The 17,935-nt window shown below is 44.2% G+C and overlaps 1 protein-coding gene across 19 annotated transcripts in view; it reads right to left on the minus strand.

Moving 5' to 3' along the window:
• Positions 1-117: 117 nt before the first annotated feature.
• Positions 118-17,935, minus strand: part of R3hdm2 (R3H domain containing 2) — a 171,103-nt gene continuing 153,285 nt past the window's right edge. For 12 of the 19 annotated variants that reach the window (XM_021241510.2, XM_087192176.1, XM_004861236.4 and 9 more), the window contains 11 exons: positions 17,551-17,652; positions 15,517-15,756; positions 15,074-15,200; positions 14,679-14,839; positions 13,802-13,956; positions 11,159-11,259; positions 4,872-5,041; positions 4,018-4,165; positions 2,412-2,509; positions 1,984-2,068; positions 118-1,131 (listed from right to left, as the gene is read on the minus strand). In XM_021241510.2, the coding sequence (XP_021097169.1) occupies positions 791-1,131; positions 1,984-2,068; positions 2,412-2,509; positions 4,018-4,165; positions 4,872-5,041; positions 11,159-11,259; positions 13,802-13,956; positions 14,679-14,839; positions 15,074-15,200; positions 15,517-15,756; positions 17,551-17,652 (1,728 nt within the window). In that variant the 3' untranslated portion in view covers positions 118-790. The remainder of the gene's footprint in view (positions 1,132-1,983; positions 2,069-2,411; positions 2,510-4,017; positions 4,166-4,871; positions 5,042-11,158; positions 11,260-13,801; positions 13,957-14,678; positions 14,840-15,073; positions 15,201-15,516; positions 15,757-17,550; positions 17,653-17,935) is intronic. The other 7 variants (XM_004861240.4, XM_087192182.1, XM_021241513.2 and 4 more) reach the window with 1 other exon arrangement.

Genomic DNA, 17,935 nt, shown 5'->3' on the forward strand with positions numbered 1-17,935 from the left:
TACATTTTGGGGGAAGCCATCTTAACCCATGACAAATCCCTCCAACAGCCGTGGAGCTGTACCTACCCAGGGCTCCCAAACCCCACCCACATCAGGGCCAAAACAGAGAAACAGTGATTGATGTCCAGTGATAGTTTTTTTTATATTTAAAAACAAAACCAACCTCCCCCCCACAATGCCCCCCAAACAAACAAACAAACAAAAAAACCAGATTAAATAAAATTTACAGCGGATATACCCAGCAAACATCTGTATGTGCAATTAAATACTGTGTCTGTTACTGCGGCACGAACCTTAAACAAACAATATACAAGTGTTCTGGGAACGGGGGAAATCCCAAGTTTTAACTGTGGGGTATGAAGAGACAAGATGGGGAAAGTGAGAGAATGGGGAAATCAATTTTTTTCTTAATTCTGTCCATATAAATATATTCATAAAGACTGAAAAAGGAAAGGGAGCTTAGGGTGGTGAGGAAAGAGAAGAGGGGAGCATGGGACCCTCCCAATTCGACCTGACCAAAAATTATAAAAGAAATTAATCTCATGGGGGAAGAAAAGATAAAAAATGACAGAAGAGAATGGGAAGGAGAGGGAAGCAGAGGGGGGCCAATCAGGGAGGAATAGGGTACCCAAGGCAGGGGAGTGTGGAAGGAGTCCAGTGCCAACGAGAGTCTGCTTCTTCATCCCTAATGTCTTAGACATCAGTCGTGTCCATCTCCTCACTTCCCACCTCTGTCCTACCTCAGCCCCCTCCACCTGCCCTCCCCAACCAGTCCCTTCCCCTCTTCTGTTTATTGGGAGCTGGCTCGCTCCAGGATCCTCAGGTCATAGTTCTTTTTGGCCACTCGAAGTTTGAAGCGACTCACAGAGTTGTTGAGGCGAAGGGAGGCATTTTGGGCAGCCAGAGGGCTGGGGAACACAGCCACGATGGTGTACAAGGCAGCGAGGTCCGAGTGGCGGCCATTCTCAGCAGTCCCACTGTTGTCCCCACCACCCCCGCCAGGCAGCCCCTGAGCATCTTTGAGCCACTGGATCTTGGCGCCGGACATGGCGAGCTGAGTGAAGAGTTTGTCCGCCTCAGTACGAGTGATGCCCTCAGGGAGATCTGTCACCTCCAGCACCCGCCCCAGGACTGGAAGGGAAGGAGAGAGGTTGTGAGAGGTATCCACCTGATAAAGTGTGTATAGAATGTCCTCAGAAGCTCCACTTTTCCCACTTAACCCTTTCCTCCCTTCCTCCAATCAATCAGATTCCTTGCCAACTGGACTCCAATGAGGACAACTAGGAAGGGAAAAAAATGAACCCTTTTCTTTTCTCTTCCCAGAGATACAGGCAAGAAGGGACTGGGAATCATGTCTCAGGTTTATGATCTGGTGACCAACACCTTAGTTCTCTCACAAGGGGTCACTGTGATGAAGGAAATGTGGCTTTTACTAGTGGTCTTATAAAAAAGTCAGTGGATCAATCTGAAGCATGTTCCATAGTTTCCTTCAAACGCAGAGGTTAGACCAACACATTCTTCTTTTTATCACCTTGGGAAGTCTGTTTCCCTTCCTTTCCTTGTTCAGCAAACTGGTACAAATAAGAGGAATTCCAAGAGACCTTGTATGTCTAGCATGGAAGCCCTGAGGAAGGACAGTTATTGCCCCAATTTTCTATCATCTCCTACACAGGTCTAGCACTCCCAAAGGCAGATGTCCTAAATTAGGGTCAGGAGTACTCCCAGAAGACTGTCCGTTAATAAGTCTTAACTCCTGTTATGGTGCTACTCCCCAATTATTAGTGCGATCTGCTTTAAGACCTGGGATGGCTTGGTAAAGGGGACTAAGACACTTTACTTCTCCAGTTTCTGCTTATTCTTGAGCACAAAAGGCTCCATTACCATTCCTTTTTCTAAGATGGCCTTCCCATCTATCCTGGGCTGGGAATGAAGGGCTGGGGGCCTAAGCATCTTCTTGTGGGGATTTGGTATCCTGCCACTCACCAATATCTGCTGTCCCCAGGTCAGTAGAGGCAGACTTGAGTGTTTGTCTCTTGCTCCGGTTTCCATGTTTTAATCCGCTCTGTCCCTTCAACATTTTAAAGGCAACTTTCACTCCAAGTAAACAACATTGAATCCCTTGTGTCCCAGTGTCTGCCTGAGAGACTGAGTAGCACCCAATCCTGAGGACTCCACCCCGCCAGGCAGTCAGATTGGCCAGTGAGTAGCCAATGAGAAACAAAGAGCCCTTCTGTCTTGGTACTGGGGTGGGGTGGGAGTAATGAGTACAGAAGTGGGGCTCCCTCTGGTTTGTCCATCCTGTGTTGTTTCCCTTGTCCACCCAGGTGGCTTAAGTAGGTGGCTCAGGGATAGAGGCCCAGATGGAAGGGGCAGGACTTGATGGTCCTAAGGCTAATGGTGGACACTCCTACCTGATGCACTGTGTATGTCGACTGGCCGTGGAGCAAGGGAGGGCAGATGGACAGATTGTACTGTAATGGCTGGCCCAAGAGGGAGTAGCGCCCATCACCTAGGGAGTAAGAGCAGATGGTTTTCTGGGAACTTGAGCTTCATGGCTATTAGAAGATTTTAGTTTTTATTTCACATTTCAGATATTACCAAGATTTGATAGCATACTATTTCTACCTCTTCTGTGATAGGTGTGACCATGTGACTGATTTAAGAGTTGTCTCTTTTCCTAAAGCCTTTTGCTTGCAGCCCTATCTCACAGATAGGGCTATTAGACTCCCTCACTGTTGAAGAAGGGTTCTGCCCATTGCAGACAAAAGACCCTATAGAAATGACTGGGAAAGAAACCTATAGATCCTTATGAATGTCTTCTATCTCATATAGTCTCTCTACTCCCAAACCCAGGGTTCACGTGATTCATGTGAGGCAACACAGTGTGGTAGACAAGAGCATAGACTTGGAGCCAGACTGCTTATGTTAACATACTGGCTCTGTTGCTGGAAATGTGATGTTGGGATGTTCTCCCCTTTGGTGTGGCTGGAAGGTTGGATGAATAAAGACATGTAAAACATTTATAGTAATGCCTGGTACATATTAGCACCATACTGCTACCTATTACTGATAAAATATTATAACATCAGAACGCTTTAATGTTTTTAAACTGTACTGTAATCTTATTTTTATACTGCTTGTGACAGCCAAGGCAGAAAGCAGATAAGACTCTTCCTATCGTATGCATAATTAACCCCAGTTTACAGATTAGAAAACTAAGGTGTAGTTCCAAGTTTAAGCAACTTGCTTAACATCATAAAGCTAGTCGATGGTGGCACTGGAACTGGTATCCAAACCTTTTAATCCAAGCCCAGTATTTCTTCCTTTAAAATCATACTGTTCTGACACAGCTGCACATACCCAGCAATCAGCTCAGTGCTGATATTAGTCTAAACTCTAGTTAATTATAAAGTTCATGAAGCATCTTTCTCCCAGGTTTTTTTGTTTTGTTTTTTCAGATAGGGTCTCACTATGTAGTCCAGGCTGGCCCTGAAGTCACTATGTAGCCCAGGCTTGCCTTGAACTTGTGGCGATCCTCCTGTCTCAGCCTCCTGAGTACTGGGATTACAGGCATGTGCCAGCCTGCCTGACTTCCCCAGTTCTTTTTGTAGGTAAATAGTAAGCGTGTAAAGGAAGGCTAGAGTAAGGTAATTCTCCCACCCTTGTACTATGGGTTGAATCCAGGGCCCTCTCACTTAGCTATATCCCCAACACTCCCCCTCCCAGTTTTGCAACAGGGTCTTGCTAAATTGTTCAGGCTGGACTCAAATTTGTGATCCTCCTGCCTCAGCCTCCTGAGTAGCTGGGATTTCACGTGTGTACTTTCAGGTCCAGCTAGATTAAGTAAGGGCAGCACTAGAGAGGTATAGGTGTCCCTGGATGTTAAAGAAAGAGCTAGCTTCCAGAACTATACCAGCCATATTGCTTTCCTGCCTGTTCATGACCTCTGACCTCCCCATTAGTAATAGGATATGAAGGGGGAATTCCACAGCATCAGACCATAATTTGATTCCGTACCCTGTGCTGAACCCCCAGGCCGGGGGAACTGTGTGAGAACAGGCAGGGGACTGAGTCCTGTGCAGACACTGCTGAGGCTGGTGACAGGAGAGGGTGCTGGAGACTGAGTAGGAGATGTGACAGGACTGCTGCTCATTTGTGTGTTGGCCTACAGAAGAGAGAAGCACAGGGTTGGGGATGTAGCTCAGTGATGCTGCACCTGGCTGGCAAGTGCAAGGTCCTGAGTTCGATCCCTGGTACTGGGGCAGGGGGAGGGGGAGAGACAAAGAAGCATACATCATATAAACATTATTATTTTCTGCATATTCTTACAGCTTGGCTTCATATTCCCCTTTCTCAGGAAAAAAGGTTCTTTTGTAAATTCTGCCAAAGTTCCTTCAAATTGCCTTCTAGTTCTTAACTGGTTTGTATATGTGTATGCACGTATGTGTGTATTTATATGTTTATGTATTTTACAGTACCGGGGTTGAACCAGGGCCTCGCATATACTACGCAACTGCTCTACTACTGAGCTACATCTTCAGCCTCTCCATTTTAAACATTCTCTGAGCATTTCTAAGTGCATTGTTTCTGCCACCTTACATGTCACGTTCTTTAAAAAAAGATGTTCTCTCTGGTTTCTTCTGCAAAATACTCAAAGAAAGACATGTGAAAAAAGGCTGTTCAAAAAAATAGGGTAGGGGTGGGGATTTAGCTCAGTGGCACCACACCTGCTTTGCAAGCACAAGGTCCTGAGTCTGATCCCTGGTACCAGGAAAAAAAGGAAAAAAAAGGGCTGTTCAATCAATGACAAAGAATGTTTGAGAATATAGTTACTCCCTTGCCAAGACAAGACTGAGTTAGAGGACTCTCACCTGGGGGTTATTGTCAGGACTGTACAGGTCTCCAGGCTTCTGACCCCGCTGGTCCATGCTATAATATTTACAATGATTCCACTGGACCATGGATGTGTTCTGGGGAGGTTGGGGTCCATTAGGGACATTCAGCTGCATGACCACCACACCTGGTCCGGAAGGTGACACTCCTGAGTAGCAGGAAAAAAGTAGTTGATTGAGAATTCAAACTATATTTTCGCCTTCCAGTTATCCCTGAGTGGGAAAGCCTGTAAGCAAATCCACCTGCTCACTTACGGTCACTCAAAACCATGTCCCACCACAAATCTGTTATGGTTGCTGATTTGGCTTCTGATTCCTCTCCCCAAATCAGTGCAAGCTTCAGCTTAAGGAAGATGAGTCCCAGATGCCACCAATGCTCTCCTGGTCTTCACCTGGTAACAGGCACTCTCACATGTTTGGCAGAAAAAATACTCCATTCTATCAAAGCTGGGCATTAACAAATACCAAGGTCAGATTGCTCAAATACAGGTGGTGGTCTGGTGGATCAGCCAGGTCTGCAAACACATGCAAACTTTCCTGGTAAGGGCTACAGATAAGTCAGTGATCTCTGACTCTTCTGGAGATGTATATAGTTTCATGAAGCCAGACTTAGGAAGTGTCCTGGCCAGTGGTGAGGTGAGCTGAGAAACATTTCAAACAGAAGAAATGGCATAGTGATACATGTCATATTTGGGAAATGACAAATGATTCGAGGTGCTAAGACACAAGGCCTATGCAGAGAAATTAAAAGATTCTATCAAATGTTTATTGTGTGCCAGTCCTTATGCTGGGCACTCAGTGTACAACAAAAAAGCCCAGTCTCTGCCGTCACAGAATGGACAGTTTATTAAGAAGTTAGACATTAAACACATAGTTGATGCCAGCCAGGTGTGGTAGCGCATGCCTGTAATCCCAGCACTCTGGAGGCTGAGGCACGAGGATCAAAGCAAGTTTGAGGCCAGCCTGGGCTACATAGTGAGACCCTGTCTCAAAAAACAAAACAAAACAAAGCAAAACAACACAAATAGCTGATTTCAGAGTGGGAAGTACATTCTCATAAGATGTTTGCATGTTTATCCTGAAAATGCTGGGATATGACTGGTGGAGAGAGAACCCACATGGCCAAATGCAGGTTAGTGAAGGGAGGGAGACTAGTGGCAGGGAGAACATTCAGGAAGCTCCTGAAAGAGATGAGGTTTTGAATGAAGGCAATGCCAGAGGACAATGGGAGGGGCAGATACTCTGAAGGTTACACCAACAGGTGACGGACAGAATGCAACCCTAAGGTTTAGGGGTAACCATGGTTAGCCACATCCACTCACAGGATAGAGAAAGGGAAGGACACAATGAAGTAGAATACTGATTTTAAATCTTCCTCAAGATAAAAGGCCAAGTAAAAGGGCCAGGGATTTAGCTCAGTGGCACCGCACCTGCCTTGCAAGCACAAGGTCCTGAGTTGATCCCCAGTACCAAAAAAAAAAAAAGGCCAAGTAAGAAATCAGGCAGAAGCAGCTTTTTTTTTTTTTTGGTACTGGGGATCGAACTCGGGTCCTTGCACTTGTGGGGCAGGCAGCAGAACCACTGAGCTAAATCCCCAGCCCAGGCAGAAGCAGTTTGATGGACAGTCCCTGCTATGAGGGATAGGTAGGAATTCTGCCTCCTCACATGAGACTGTCTAGATTGAGATTTTACTCTTGACCTCCCCCCATCTATATCCCTTTTGAGACTGAGTTTGTGTGTGTGGAGGTAGAGAAGTGGGAGCTGGGGGTTACTGGCTTGAAAACTTGCTGCAATGCTGGTGTTTTCATGGCCTGGTGCTCTAGGGCTACCACCACATTGCTTCCTGTGATGGGAAATGTGCAGCCCTGGGCACTAGTCATGCTGGGAGGTGAGTGTGATTGCTTTTCTTAGGTAGCATCAGTCAACAGAAAGGAAAAAAAATGGCAGGAAGTCTGAGAGCGGAGTTTAGGAGACACAACATCTGTCAGATCCTATTCCCAGGCCAATTTGTGCCCCTCATCCTCTAGGGCTCATCCAATCAGAGAGCACAAATACTCAGAGAAACACGCTTATATCTCCCTATCCCCTGCCAGGGGGGACAGGTTAATCATCAGTATGGCTTGTAGGAAAATAGCACAGTTGTGGACTGTTCTGCATTTTACAACTCTCCTCTTACTATAGTTGCTCTAGGCATTTTACTTCCCCATTCTAAAAGCCCCATCAGCTCCAACATTTTCTACCAACAAAATTGCAATTGACCTTATTCAAACTCCTCTTTGCTACCTGAGGGCCCATTGCAAAAATAATCAAATCTATAGCTTTTCTAGAAGGCAGCTCATAATCTGAGCCTAATGCTCTGGGCCAGGAAAGGTAGGGGCTATGTAAATGGTTGACCAAAAGCAAGACACAGAAAGCTCCATACCAATATGTAGTCATAAAGAACTACTGAGGGCTCAAAGACAAGGAAGAAAGGAACAAAGTACCCATATTGTTTTCTGTAATCCCAGCAAAAATAAAGCCAGGGCTTTCGGTTGCAGCCTCTGTCCTGAGTTCTTCCCCATACTTAGTCCTCCCCCAATGGCCTGGAGCATTGTTCCTTCACTCAGCTGAGGACACGAGAGAGAGCGCTACTCTGTTGATGAGGTGATTTTTATGCTTCTCTTCCTCAAGCCAAAAGCAGGTGGCATCTGTTAGCAGCTGAACTGTCGCTACTTCTTAATGTATGTGGCAATTAAAAAAAAAAAAATCCACTGCCCAGTGACAGCACTTCCATATAATCAGGTTGGGGGAACAAGCCTGGGTTGAGAGTAGGTGGAAAGGAGGAGAAAGGGGATGAATAAGGAAATCAATTTAAGCTTGAAAGCTCTGAAAGGAGAGGGGACATGTGAATGGGTTTTTAAGTGGCATCATTAAACCTGGGTAGAAAGGTCGATTGGGCAGAGCAAACCACATAAATACAAACAGATGACATTTATGTCTGGCAGAACTGTTTTTCGTTTTGTGTTTAGGTGTTTTTTTTTCTTTTAATCACTGAGGTAGAAGACTGATAAGGCTTATTCCTTACCACTAGGAACCAAATCTATGGAAAATAATGTCCAGAAAAATAAAATTCAAAGTAATGTTTCCCAAATTATAGGACAGAAATCAATCTTGAACTTTTCCCTTTTTTTTGAGGGGGAAGAGGGGCATCTTCAGAAGAGAATAGTCTCAGTTTTGGAAACTCCTCAGCTAAAACATGAGCTAGTAAGTATATGAGAGGTATTTCTGTATGTATCTCACTGTGGTGTTGTGTCACTGTGAGTTGGGAGTCTGTGTATAGGTATCGCTGTCATTTCATGTTTGTGTGCATCTTCCCCAGACAAGCATCCCTACAGAAACTTCAAGGGAACTGCAAGCCATCATTTTAGTGGAAGAAAAGTGTTTCCTGGAGTTACAGTTATAGCTAATATTATAGTGGAGGAATTAACAGCCAGGCCTGGGGGTAAACTGGGCAACTACAAAAATGTATTAATAAACTAGAACAGTTGTTCCAGGAACAGCCAATCCTAATCCCTGCCTTTATTTTTGGAAACGTGACCATGCTGCTATATGAGAGGAGGGCAGGTGACTGTCCTTTGAAAGTGATAGAGTAGCCCTTATGGGCTATGTCTGTTATCTTTCCAGTAAAGGCTAAACTAAAAAATAAGGCAGAAGCATTTCTCTTAGATTTCAATTAATAAAAACTTTAAAGATTAATGGTATGGTGAATACGGTCTCTTAGATGATGTAGGTAGAACAGAGATCTAACCATCTAGGAAAAATAAAAAGGATTGGTCAGAAAATTAGGATCAACCATGGTAGCTGGAAAGAAGGGAGATATAGCTGGAAAATTCCAAAGAAGCAAGGGAATTAGATAATGAAGAGAATTCATTTCTTTTGATTTAGAAAGCCTAGATTATCTCCTTCTTCTACCTCAGCCGAGATCTCTAGTGTTGCCAACTTCCACAACCTTTGTTTTTAATTAGCTTAACCCAGAATAGGGTTAAGTAGGCAATGAAAAATTATTTTCCCTTGGTTTTTTATTTATTTATTTTGGTACTGAGGATCAAACTCTGGACCTTGTGCTTTCGAGGCAGGCAGCAGAACCACTGAGCTAAATCCCCGACCCCTTCCCTTGGTTTTTTATTCAAGGACCTTGTTATTTGAAGATGAACAGACAATATGGTTTTTTTTTTTTTTGGTACCAGGGATCGAACTCGGGTCCTTGCGCTTGCAAGGCAAGCAACGGAACCACTGAGCTAAATCCCTGGCCGGATGAACAGACAATATTAACCAGAGACTCAATAGATAAAATTAGACTGGGCATGGTGGTGCATGCCTGTAATCCTAGCACTTGGGAGGCTGAGGTAGGAGGACTGCTGGGAGTTCAAGGCCAGCCTAGAATCCATAGTTACTTCAAGGCCAGCCTGAACTACAGAGCAAGACTCTGTCTTAAACACCCCCCAAAAGATAAAATTGTATACCACAAAGGATCCACACAAGAATGTACATACGAGCATGCCTGTTATGCATATACACACATATATATACACAGTCCTATCTTTACAAAGAGAAGAGAAAATGCCCTGTGGTACTATGCACCACCACAGGCTACAGAGGTTCTTGGAGCTGGTTTCTACAATTTCCACACTGCTGGGAATTTCAAGACCAACTGCCCCTGGCGGATACTAGGAGAAACAGCTAGAGATATCACTTATGTAATAAAGCATAAGAGAGGCTGAATTTAAAACCTCAGCCTGTAAGGAATCCATGTTTGGCTGGATGAAGCCAAAAGTCACTGCTGCCACTGCTTCCTTTTTTTTTTTTTTTTTTTTTTGGTTTTTTGAGACAGGGTCTTACTATGTAGCCCAGGCTGGCCTTGAACTTGGGGTGATCCTCCTGCCTCAGCCTCCCAAGTGCTGGGATTATAGGTGTGTGTCACTACACCCAGCTAAGTCCCTGCTTCTTAAAAGTAGGAAGTAACTATGTTCTTTTTATTAATAAATTTTATTTTATCCCTTTCCCCCCAAGCCCCTTCCCCTCCCTACGTAAAAAAGCTTTGTTTCCATTTTTTCCTTCTATTTTCACTTTTTTTCTTGTCCCTTCCTTTCTCCCTCCCTCCTTCCTTGTTCCCCTTCCCATTTGAACACTATCTAAAGTAGGAAGTAACCATGTTCTATGAGCAAAGATTAATTCTAGAATTGTCCATATAGCATCTAACACAGTAAGACTGCAAACAAATCTTATATTTCATTTCTGTATCAGGAAAACTGGCAAAATATCTCCCTCTCACCAGAAGAGGGCATTCTGACATCCACACAATAGAGTGGACCAGGAAATGGTTGGAGGCTAAATGAAGACTTTTCCAGAAGCCTTGGATGAAGTTTCTTTTTAACTGCATATACTGCTGTGTCACAGTGGGCTGAAAGTAAAACAAACAAGGGCAACTGTACTACTTATGCTGAGGGTATTCTTGGCAAAGACAGACTGAAGAGGCCAAATGGCATAAACATATCCACCTGGGATAGCTGGCCCCTAGGAAGGTCTGTCGATTTCTCACTGGAGAGAAAGGATAGAGTACAAAAGCCTGCTGAAAATGTGTTATTGAAGATATAGCATAAGCTATGGAAAGTCAAAAGACCCAAGTTCAAGTTCTAGCATTGTGGTTTTAGGTAAGTCATTTAATAGTATCTCTAAGTCTCAAATTTCATCTGAGTACACAATAAAAAATGTTAAGCAGATCTTAAGATATGACTAAACAGCATTTTTTTCAACTTCTTTCATTTTTTTTCAACTTCCCTCACACTCCCAAAAGAAAAGAAAAGCTCTCTAAAGGGAGAAAAAGTACAGGAGACAGAGGTAAGTATTTTGTAATCCAAAGGTATGTTAAGTGTAATGCTGGATTCAGGAAAACAGAAGGAAAAAGAAAAAAGACAATGAGAAGGGCCGGGGATTTAGCTCAGTGGCACTGTGCCTGCCTCGAAAGCACAAGGTCCTGAGTTAGATCCCCGTAACCCCCCCCCCCAAAAACCACAAAAAAAGACAATGAGAATAAGGAACCCAAAGATGTGGCTTCTCAAAGATGGGGCCACCAGCCTTCTCTCTTCAGAGGTCACTCTGGTCTTTGTGATGGTGCCACAGCCAACCCTGAACCCTTCATGCCCTTCACAGCTCTAAGACCACAACCCATTCAGTCATGTTCGCCCTTGCCAGGGACCAAGCCCTCCCCAAATTCTTCATCCTCTCACCTGAGTACTGCTGTGGCATCTGTGGTGGACTGCAGGGAGAAGGAGACTGAGGCATCTGGTACTGCTCAGAGCCAGGGGGCTGCAGAAACCCCACAGAAGGGCTGGAGAGATGAGAAGAGAATGGTAAAGCAATAGATGGAAGAAAACAGCTCCTGGCAAACAGCTGGCACTTCCTGGGTCTCCCTCGTGGGAAGCAGAAGCAGCTTCAAGCCATTCCCAGACCAATTTGCCAAGCAATTTCTAAAATCACTCATCAGTTTGAAGTTAATTATATGTATTTGTACTTGATCATCTTTCAATTAGGAAGCTGTGATCAGTGCTAGAGATGGAATGTTAGTGACACATGCTCTTCCCAACAGTGTGGACATACACACGTACACACAGATTCTAGAAACACAACAGAAACATAGGCAAAGACAGTGCCAGAGACAGACACATAGTGCTAAGAAGAATGAGTAAAAACTAAGTAGAAGAATGACTTAGTGGGCCGGAGATTTGGCTCAGTGGTTCTGGTGCCTGCCTTGCAAGTGCAAGGTCCCGAGTTTGATCCTCGGTACCAAAAAAAAAAAAAAAAAAAGAATGACTTAGTATCTATACACAATGGCAAACGGAGAATTACCTAAACACAAATAGGAAAAATTTCCACAAAACTCAAAACAATATTGAGACATGCATATTAAAAGACAGAAATAAACAAATATACACTGAGACACAGATACTCTAAAACATATATAGTTAGACCCAGATTTGAGTTCTAGTTCCAGCTCTCTTTTTTTTTTGGGTACCGGGTATCAAACTCGGGTCCTTGTGCTTACGCAACAGGCAGTGAAACCACTCAGCTAAATCCCCGGCCCCTCCAGCTCTATTTCTAACCAACTGTGTAACTTTGGTTAAGTTTCTTAATATCCCTAGCTGGAATTTCTTCATTTAAAAACCATGGGAAGCCAGGTGTGGTGGCACACACTTGTAATCCCAGCACTCCGGAGGCTGAGGCAGGAGGATCCTTGAGAGTTGAATGCCAGCCTGAACTACATAGTGAGACCTTGTCTCAAAAAAACCAAACAATAAAAAAATAAAACTATGGGAAACTGATAGCTGGGCATGGCGGAGCATGCCTGTAATTTCAGTTACATGGGTGCCTAGGGGAGGAGGATCAAAAGTATGAAGCCAGTCTGAGCAACTCAGCAAGACTCTTGTCTCAAAAAATAAAAAGAAGGGTTAAGGAGGTAGCTCACTGGCAGAACTCTTGCCTAGAATGCATGAGGCTGTGGATTCAATCCCCAGTACCACAGAAAAAGATAAAAACAGCCAGGCACAGTGGCACATTCCTGTAGTCCCAGGACTCGGGGCACTAGGGCAGGAGGATCACAGGTTCAATCCCAGCCTGGGTGGCTTGGTGACTTAATGAGACCCAGTCTCAAGATGAAAAGTGAAAAGAGACTGGGGATGTAGCTCAGTATGAAAGCTTAGGGTTCAATCTCTAGTAAAACAAAAAACTAGCTGGGGATTTAGTTCAGTGGTTTCGCTGCTTGCTGTGCAAGCACAAGGACCCGAGTTTGATCCCCAGCACCAAAAAAAAAACAAACAAAAAACAAAAAACTAAAGGAAACCAGACACGGTAGCATGTGCCTGTAGTTCCAGCTACTAGAGGGTGAGGTGGGAGAATCACCTGACCCCAGAAATTAAAGCATAATGAGTCCCTATCTCTAACTAACTAACTAGGGAGAGAAATAAAACACAGAGATGGACTAGATTATTTCCTTTTTTTCCTTGGTACTGGGGATAGAACTCAGGACCTTGTGCTTGCAAGGCATGCGCAGCACCACTGAGGTAAATCCCCGGCCCTGAACTAGATTATTTCTAAGGTGCCTTCTACTCCTACAATTCTATTAGCTATGACCTATCCTTAGATATATCTCCCATTAGAGTTTCATCCATAGATTAAAAAATACATTAAAAAATTTACAAGTCAGGTGTGGTATTCAAGCCTGTAATCTCAGCACTGGGGAGGCTGAGGCAGGAGGATCAAGGCATGTTCGAGGCCAGCCTGGGGTAAAAGCTAGTTCAAGGTCAGCCTGAACTACATAGTGAGACACTGTCTCAAACAAACACTCCCTCCCAAATGTACATACATGCACCTCAAAATTGTATCTCTTAATGATGATCAGCTTCTATCTCATAGTTCTGAGTTCTATTGATCTGAAAAAAATGAAGACTATTATAAAGCATTTGTGGCTCTTTTTTTGTTGTGTGTTTTGTAGTTCAGGCTGGTCTTTTTTTATTTTTATTTTTTTTCTTGAGACAGGGTCTCGCTATTAGTTCAGGATGGACTTGAACTCATTATGTAGTGCAGGCTCACCTTGCACTCACGGCAATCCTCCTGCTTCAGCCTCCCAAGTGCTGAGATGATAGGCGTGGGCCACCACAACCAGCTTTCATGCTGGCCTGAACTCACTATGTGGCCCAGGCTGAACTTCAACTTGCAGTGATTCTCCTGCTTCAGCTTCCCAAGTGCTGGGATTACAAGTGTGTGCTACCATGTCTAGCTTCCCCTTGTTTTTTGTAGGCCAGTGTAAATAAAAGGATGTATAACAGCTACTGAAGATCTATGGCAGATGTGCCCCAGGTCCCTGTGGTCCTCACCTCGTACCGTTCTGCTGAGTGGGTGGGATCATGCTGTAGTACACGGGTACACCTGCCGCGGAGAGGCCTCCTTGCACAGACTGACTCACAGGGACCAGCATGGGTTGCTGGAAAGGCGGCTGGACCACATTTTGTGAGTCACTCCCCACTGGGACCTAGATGGAGAAGAGGAGAATAACAACTTGGACTATCACTGAGCTCGTCCAGAAAACAGCCTAGTCATCATTAGACCAGGGCATTGCAACTTCCCTCTCTAGAGAAGATAGAGCTTCTTTCTGTTCTCATCTACCCATAGGGAATGCTCACAGAGTTATCTCATTTCACTCTTTTCTAAATACCACCCTTGGGCATGTGGCATAGAAGAGCCTGATTTCCTTTATACCCTACTTTTTAATTTTTTTTCTTTTTTTGGTACCAGAGATCAAACTCAGGAACTTGCACTTGCCAGGCAGGAGTTGTGCCACTGAGCTAAATCCTCGGCCCTATATCCTATTTTCCTGGACATATGCACTGTATAGAAAACCAAATAATTTAAAGATCTTCTCTGACTCTTTGGGCTTTCATTCAGAGGGGAAAAAACACCCCTAAAATGCTGGGGATGGTGGCACATGCCTGTAATCCCAGCACTCAGGAAGCTGAGGCAGGAGGATTGCTGTGAGTTCGAGGCCTGCATGGGCTACATAGTGAGTTCAAGGCCAGCCTGAACTATATAGTGAGACCCTGTCTCAAAAAACCAAAAGATAAAAACTCCTAAAACTTCTAAGAGGAAAGTGGAAGATATTTTAGTATTGGAGCTGTCAGTCTGGAGACCCTAGGAGGCTGTTTCTTTTCCTCATCCTGGGAGTAGGTGACCTTTCCCAACACAGAATGCACCCACTTGGTAAGAAGGCAGTGGAGTGTACTGAACCACCAGGCCTTGCATCTGGCTACCCATATTGTTCCTCTGGTTGCTGAGCAGGCCCTGGTTCTGGGGCTGCTGGACCCCAATCATGCCTTGGTAAGCTGCCTGCTGCTGAGTAGGCATCATGGGCTGTAAACCTAGGGATGGGAAAGGCAGAGAAGACATTATTATGAATGTTTAGGAAGTCACACTCTTATCAGTAATTTCCCTTCTCCATTCTATTTTTACCTCTACTTTTTCTGGAGACCCGGGGCCCCTCTTTAGGATCCTATTCATTCCTGTATTATTATTTTTTTTAATGGGGAAGGTAATTCTCTCTTTCCTAGTTTCTGCACTTCCCCTATCCATCTTATACCAGTGGTTCCTCTTACCAGGCTGCTGGGATGGCTGAGGCAGCTGCTGACCACGCTGGGGGCTATAGGCCACCGGGTGAGAGAGAGGTCGATATTGCTGGTTGGAGTTTGGATACTGTCCAGGAGGATAGTAAGAAACCTGGATCTATGGTAAGAAGAAATAGGTGTGAGAAATCCCTCTAATTCAGCCCAACATTCACAAGATACTAAATGCCTCAGGACTGATGGCCAAAAAATCTGTAAGAGTAGATACTTTGGGCCAACAACTTATAGGATTATCACACAAGTTTGAAATAAAACAGGATTTATGTTACAAAGAAAAGAGATCTTCTGGCTTGAGTGACAATTCTCAAGCACACAGTGGGGAGACTATCCCCCTGGTCTGCCTAAACTACAGGAAGAAAGGAAGATTACTAGACAAACTGAAATGGTGATTAGAGGTGGGGACAGGGGCTGCTCACCTGTTGGGGCTGCATGTAGCCCTGGGGTGGCAGGACTTGCTGAGTAGGTGGTGGATGGCTAGAGGTGGCATAGTTGGAATTGGGGAGGGGCTGTCCCGGGGAAGCCATGATGAAGCTAGTCTGTTGAGGGTGCTGGGAGATAAGTGGGGGCTGGAACAGAGCTGAGGATGGGTCAGCTGCTTCAGTAGAACCTTGGCGGCTAAGGCTCATCTGTCCAAAGGGGTTGTTGAGATCATCTGCCTGTTGAGAGAGTAGGCGACTCAAAGGATTGAGACTGTATTAAGACCCATGTCTTTGGCTTCAACACAGAAAGACAGACAAAAATAGCAATGTTCTCTAAAACCTTTCTTACACCATTTTGGGATAGTCCTGTTCTACATCTTGAAAGGTATTTTTTATCCATAAGCCTCTGTTAAGTGATATTTTAAATTGTTATAAATTAAATGTTTGAACCCTAAATTGAGAAGCAGTCTCCCCATCACATATAAGGGAACAATGACTATCCTGATTACGACTGCAATTAGAACTAGTCCTAGACAAAAAGGAGGAATGACACTTTTTTATTTATAGAAAAAAAAAAAAAAAACCGGGACAAATTAGTCCTGGTTTAAGAGTTTATTTCCTGTCTTCCTCTTGCCCCTAACCATAAAAGGGCCCTACTTTGTTATAAATCCTGTTTTTACAATAAAGGACCCAGATAACACCTTGAATGGATATGGGGGACTATGTCATATGCCTCTGCACCTCTGCCTAACAGCAAAGGACTGATGGGCTCCACTCCCGCTGACTATGTCCTTATTCCCTCTGGAGGTCATTTCCACCTTTGTTCTTTGACACAAGCCTAGAGTTCTCCTACCCTCTGAAACTACTTCTAATTCTCACCTCAGAAAGGAGCCCAGGGTGAGAGGCTGAGCTGGAGAAGGAGAGTGACCGGCCAGGCTGTAATTATCTTTACTCTCAGCCTTCTTCCCTAAGCAGCAAGAGTGATGGTGTTCCATCTCTCATTTCTATGCTGATAGGTTAGAGTTTTTTAGCTTCCTCTTCCCTTCTATTCTGTATTTTTCCACCCTTCTATTCTCTGGACAGTAATTCTTGTGCATGCACACACACACGCACATATGCATACACACCAAAGCAAGGGTTCTTTAACAAAAGAAACTAGTAGAAACCAAAAGACAGTGTTGTCTTGCAGTTTTTTACTCAATTTTCAAGAATCTGTTTGCTACTATAGTGGTAATGAATAGATGACATGAGGACTTGAGGTTATTTATAGGTCCATAGTCTAGGACTTTTCAGAATAGAGATAGAGAGGTAGGATGAACAAAGGGATTCTAGTGAAAATGCAGAGGTATGATTAATATAAAGTAAAAACTGAGGGCTCCTATAACCATAATGAAAATTATCAACAATGATCAACAATAAGGGAATCACTCCTTCAAAGGATTTGTAGGCAGGGTACAATTTAAATAGCACATATAATATGAAGTACAAGAGGATACTTTTTATATAAAATGATATGGTAAGACAGATCAAATGGGTAAGACTATTAAGTTTTCACTACTGGTACCAGAGAAGCCTGTAGTTGTGTTATTTATTTATTTACAGTGCTAGGGATCAAATCCAGGACTTTGTGCATGCTAGGCAAGCACTTTACCATTGAGCCAAATCCCCAGTCCTGCGTATTTATTTCAGAGGAAATTGCAGAGAACCATTCTGCACAGAATTAACTGAGTTCCTCAGATATGTCCAGGGAGCAAATCAGATGAAGGATATACATGATAAATGAGGGACCTAGGTTAGACTAACATCCAATCCTCCCCACCTCTCCAAACTCAGTGTTTCTCTGTCTTACATTTAGGTATATTTTGCTGTGCTATGATGAGGTGATTAGAATGGAGTGCAGTTCAGCTTGTGCTGGCCTCTCAAGAGTAGCTTTCAACACTCCAAAAGTATGACATGCTTGTAAGGCCATCACAGACTGACCCAGACATACCCACATACTGACAAAACAAAAAGGGGTAATGGAGTTTATACCATGTTGTACTGCTGGGGTGGAGAGATTGGCAGAAGGACCTGGGGACAGGAGCTTGGAGAGAACTGAACAGGCTGCGGAGAGGGCTGCAGAGCCGGGACTGGCTGTAGACCAGCAGAGAGACATGTGGAAAAAGACAGGAGAAAAGGGAAAGGCAGGGGGGAAGAGATGGGGAGGGAAAGGGAAGGAACAACAAGGTTAATCATAAAAGAAATTTCACTTGACTCACAAGGCTGTTGAGCAGGCTGGCCACCAATCCTGGGACAGCTAGTGGCTCACATCTCTCTGACAAACAAGCAATCTCTCTTATCAGGAGAAACCCACCATAGTACTTCCTGCCCCATTAGCTACTTAGAACTCTGCAACTATTGTGAGGAATCTGAGGAC

The sequence above is a fragment of the Heterocephalus glaber genome, unplaced genomic scaffold, assembly GCF_053883595.1.
Source record: "Heterocephalus glaber isolate CG9 unplaced genomic scaffold, H.glaber_assembly_v1.0 deba00001569, whole genome shotgun sequence".
NCBI lineage: Eukaryota > Metazoa > Chordata > Mammalia > Rodentia > Bathyergidae > Heterocephalus > Heterocephalus glaber.